Below are 5,000 nucleotides of genomic sequence, written 5' to 3'. Positions count from 1 at the left end.
TGGTTCGATTGTTCTTGCTAATCAGTTGCTAATCAGTTACAATTCCTAAATTACTTCTGTAAGTCTATTGTAATGAAATTTTCTGCACCAAATCGACTAGGTTTTTCAACTTGATTCTGGTCAGGCAATCTGCCAGCGATAGAAACATTTTAATTATCTTTCACTTGACTGTAATAAATTGAATATTTTGATTGAATCTCCAACCTTCTGGTTGTGTGAAGTTATTGATATGCGTTTGTTTCAAAACATTTAAATAAACATCTTTTCTCGTCGTTTCAGTTTCTCGGTTTCCACCAATATCAGTTCGTGTTCTATTTTCAAACTGTTTTTGAAAATTTGGGCGCTCAAACGCTTGAAAATTTCGGTGTTGCAAACATCAAAATTTCATTATTTTAGTCTTATCTGAACAGCTTGTCCTTCCCGTTTGATCATTTTCACATAAAAAGTGCAACTTGTTCCTGTTCCAGTTATTGTTTAATTTTCTTTGTTAGTTCTACTATTAAAAAGCTTTGAACAATTTCTTTGCAGAAAATGTAGCTGATAACATAAACTGTACCGTTTTAAAGGGGTGAAAGAATCAAAATATAATACTATTTCGATGAGCGCACTGTTTATTTGTTCTTTTTATCAACAGAAACCAGATTTTCCACAAACCAGACCAGAACATCTCCCAATTGTTAAGAAGCTGGGGTTTCAGTTTTATTGTTTTAATATTGTTAAACACATTTTCAAAGCAAATTTTCATGTAACTTCCACTGGATTGGTAGTGCTGGATTAGGAGTTTTTCAATAACACATTATGGGAGGGCTAAGGATATTTCGAGCCAAAAAAGGTTCATAATTAAAGATCGTTTGTGAAGATAAAATTCATTTAAAAAAAAATTCATGTGCTATTTCGATTTTTGGTAGATCTGGAAATTGTTGGAAGATGGAAGTTGAGAAATTGCATTTTCGGGTTCTATCTAAAAAAACGACTTTTACATAACTAATTAATGTTTAGATTTTCATATCGGTTGGTTCAGTAGTAGAAACGTTGCTTTTGAGAAACGCGGATTTTCAAATATCTATATCTTTGCCTGTATTGCTTCGATTGATCCAAAATTTTTACACAATATTCTTGAAAGGATCAGCATTCAGTTAAAATTATGTGTCACAAAAAAAATAAATACCTCAACCCCCCCCCCCCCCCCCCCCCCAAGTCAATCATAAGCATAAAACAGAGTACAGGAATAAGTTTTCTAGAATGAATAAACCAAAAGTTTTGGAGAGCTGTGCCTGATCTGGTTCTGTTGAACATTTGTCTAAAGGTCAATCATGTATCATCGGTGGTGTAATGCCTCCAATTTGACCATCACACGACGAACAATTAAGATTTATCGTTCTTTTTTTCCACCCTGTTTTGATGTAAACATCACCGCTTGTTTCTAGTCTGAAGTGAGTTTTTTTTTTAAGTCATTTTTCCAACGAAAATACAATTCTGTTGCTGTCTGGAGATTTTAAGCCTTTTTTATCTCGCCGGCAGTAGACGTAAAGCATGGATTTAACTAGCGCATGGAGGATTTACAAAATTCAAAAATCCAATCACCAAACCATCACCAATTGCCACATTATATGATGGTGGCGGAAGCAGTTCAACTTTGGCCTGTCATTGCATCGTCTTCCCGGTCCCGGAATGCTCCCCCCCCCCCCCCCCCCTTCACGGTTAACGGATGAATGGGATCTTGAGGGCTGAAGAAGATGCTGATGGATGACTACTCTCTCTCTCTACCACCGAAACGGTCAGACGTGCACCGAGCAGTGCGGATGGTAAAATAAACATAGACACGAACACACCAATAATCGGAAAGCCTGAGGAAGGGAAGAAGGGGCCAGGGAAACAAACACCAGTTTAAATTTTTACGTTCTTATCAACCGACTTTGAGTGAAGAATGATGTGGGAAACGAAATCATAGCACGGGCAAAAGCAACAAAGCAGGCAGAGAGAGAGCGAGAGAGAGAGAGAGAGAGAGAGAGAGGGGAGAGAAGGGAGAGAAGAAGTGTAGAGATGTGCAGCATCGCAACATCTTTAGCTCGCACACTGTGTACGGAACCGAGGATCGGATTGGAGGTGCACGCACGCAAGCAGTGATCTACGATCGAGGCACTCTGTGTGAGAAGGGAGCAAAATGAAGACCTTAGGATTGACCTTGCTGGCGCTGGGAATTGTGCTGATTGCAGGTGAGCTCACTGGGGCCTGTCTGTTCGTTCATACAGGTCGCGTTATCTGCTCATTTTATCTCATTGTAGCATCGCCCGAGCAGTTGAACGATGACGATCTCGACGATACGGAGTACGATCAGGACAACGAAGGTGATTCACTCGTTCCGCCTTCTTTCGCGATCCGGACGGAGCAGGGTGAAACGGTGCTGATGGTCCAGATCCCAGACAAAGCCGGTGACTTTGTGCCGATGAGACGGATGGATGTGCAAGAGTACAAACGAAATGCAACCAACTTCGAGGCGGCCAAGTATGTGCAGTGCTACCTGTACGCAGCGAACGGTACCAGGCAGAAGATCAATTTCGACGATCCGGCCGAGATTGGCCGGGCCGGTTTTAAGCGGGACCTGCCGACGGCCCTGCTGGTACACGGTTGGCTCGGTAGCTCCGAGTCGATGGTAATCGATCCGTTGGCGCGTGCACTGCTGGAACAGGAAGGCAAAAACGTGATTGCGGTGGATTGGGAAAAGGGCGCCAGTACGCTGCTGTACCCGGTTGCCCGCTACCGGGTCCCGAAGGTGGCGAAGGTCGTTGCCAAGTTGATCGACAATTTGGTAAGGGAGCTTGGACAAGACATCAACCGGATCGGCATCATTGGCCACAGTTTGGGTGCACACATTGCCGGCATCAGCGGCAAGTTGGTGCTTTCTGGCAAGATCGGCTACATCGTGGGGCTCGATCCAGCTTCACCCCTGTTCCGCGTGAAGAAACCGGCCGAACGGCTCTCATCCGATGATGCACAGTACGTCGAAATCATCCACACCAACGGGAAAGCGCTTGGATTCTATCGTAACATTGGCCAAGCCGATTACTATCCAAACGGTGGAGTGAAACAGCCGGGCTGCGGTATCAACCTGTCCTGTAGCCACCAGCGAGCTGTTGACTTTTTCAAGGAATCACTAAGCATACGCGACTACTATGCACGCCGCTGCGAAGGTCTGGATAACCTTGGAACCTCCTGCCCCTCGGCCCGTTCTACGCTGGGTGGGCTCGTATGGAAGGCCACGAAGCCAGCCGGCGTCTATTACATCGCGACCGCCGCCAATGAACCGTTCCTGCGCCACGCTGCCTCTGGTGCCATTCAACTGATGCCCGCATCCGGCATCGTAGGGCTCACGGGCTGGCCGCTGCTCGTCACGCTAATCAGCTACAGTTATTGGAAGTGACCTTTCGGATGCTCTCGTTGAATCAAAGTTTGAGTTTGTGAATTGGGTGAGAGTGTACAGCAGATTACGGAAAGCACGGCTTCCCCTATATAAGTGCAATCCTCCGGGCGACGCGAACACACGAGCATTTTGTACATTCCTCTGTGAAGGTTTCAGTGGAAGTATGATTGACTACATTAAAAAATACTAGATTTTTTTTTAAATACATTCAACCATAAAAAATGCAATTAAAGTTCAAAGAGAAACGCACGGCCCGAGGGTCTCTATTGATCTCGAATCCCCCTCTCCCGTACTCGATCAATGTCGAAGCTGCAATCTCAAATCTGTAACTGACTGTTTTTTTTTTTAATAAAACAATTTAAGCGTAAATCAAAGTATCCATCTGCGCCTTTGTTTTTCATGTGCGCAAATGTTCCTGTCATCTGACTTGTGCGTGCCGCAGTAATTAGGTGGCGCATGGCGACAACACTCGCTAACCGCTCACAACGCAGGCATCAGCTTTGAGCGCGGTAGTGACTGGATGATGTTGAACTTTCTATTTTTAGGATGCACTAAAAAATCGCTACCTCATGTGACGTGTCGTCTAGATGGTTCGTATTTTTTCAAAATAGTTGGCGATGGGACCAACAATCATCGGTGATAACGCAGCCACCAGGCTTGCAGATTCAAGTGTTTTAGCCAATTGTTTGAGCTTCAAATGTGTTTTACAACAAAGCAGGGAACCAATAATGACAAGAAGACAATTAAAACGATTCATTATTTTGCTCTTATAAAACGGATCAAGAACAGTGTGTACAGTAATCGAAACAATCAACGGTTTGAAACATTGAATTGAAACAAGGATTCCCAAAACGAGTGTTTACAAAGTCTGGCCCATCCTAGCACTGAACACCTTATCCGAGCACGTCATTCCAAAGAGAATTCTGAATTCTTGGAGAATTTGACGAAAGATCACCGATCCTTGCGTATCATGACGATCCAGTACCGAACTAACGATGAGTACCGCAAAACATGCTTTTTTCCAACAACACTTGCCCAAAATGAATGCTATGGCTGGATTTTACGATAACTTTACACAATAATTTCAAACATTTCTGCATACGCATTAAACCGGTTGAAAAATATTGAATCCTACATATGATCACCATTTTTGGCTGGAATCGATAATTTTGGCATTTTCGTTAAAACGCTAATCAGTTTCATATCATCTATATTCCCTCTGGTTTTACACTCAACTGTTTTTGCGTTACAATTCAAAAACCTACAACACTAAGTAATAAGCAGTTCCCTTGAACAGTCTGTCTCCTTAAGTACTGTTATGATAATTGCAGCTCATAGCAATTTCCGCACCATAATACTATCGAGACTATCAAGTCCGATGACGTTACTGCTGCTCAGTGCGCATTCTACATGCAATCGGTATCGTTGGGCTTACGCTCATGCTGCCTGTCCACAGTAGTGCGTATAACCACCATGCATTTGGTTATCAGCGACTTGATTCCCGTTAGAACGTGAGACTACTACAAAGATAAGGTTACGGTCCATGATGACCGCATAACCGCGTTAGATTTAGCATGGT

General features: G+C 43.5%; 1 protein-coding gene across 1 annotated transcript; it reads left to right on the top strand.

Moving 5' to 3' along the window:
* Nucleotides 1-2,019: 2,019 nt before the first annotated feature.
* On the top strand, nucleotides 2,020-3,919 carry LOC126574935 (lipase member H-A-like). The gene is made up of 2 exons (XM_050235353.1): nucleotides 2,020-2,216; nucleotides 2,286-3,919. Exons 1-2 carry the CDS (start codon nucleotides 2,165-2,167, stop codon nucleotides 3,419-3,421), a joined length of 1,188 nt encoding a protein of 395 aa, XP_050091310.1. The 5' UTR covers nucleotides 2,020-2,164; the 3' UTR covers nucleotides 3,422-3,919.
* The last annotated feature ends 1,081 nt before the right edge of the window (nucleotides 3,920-5,000 follow it).

Source organism: Anopheles aquasalis, chromosome 3 (genome assembly GCF_943734665.1).
Source record: "Anopheles aquasalis chromosome 3, idAnoAquaMG_Q_19, whole genome shotgun sequence".
Taxonomy (NCBI): Eukaryota; Metazoa; Arthropoda; class Insecta; order Diptera; family Culicidae; genus Anopheles; species Anopheles aquasalis.
The sequence above is the reverse complement of the archived record's forward strand: the minus strand, read 5'-3'. Positions and strand labels throughout refer to the sequence as shown.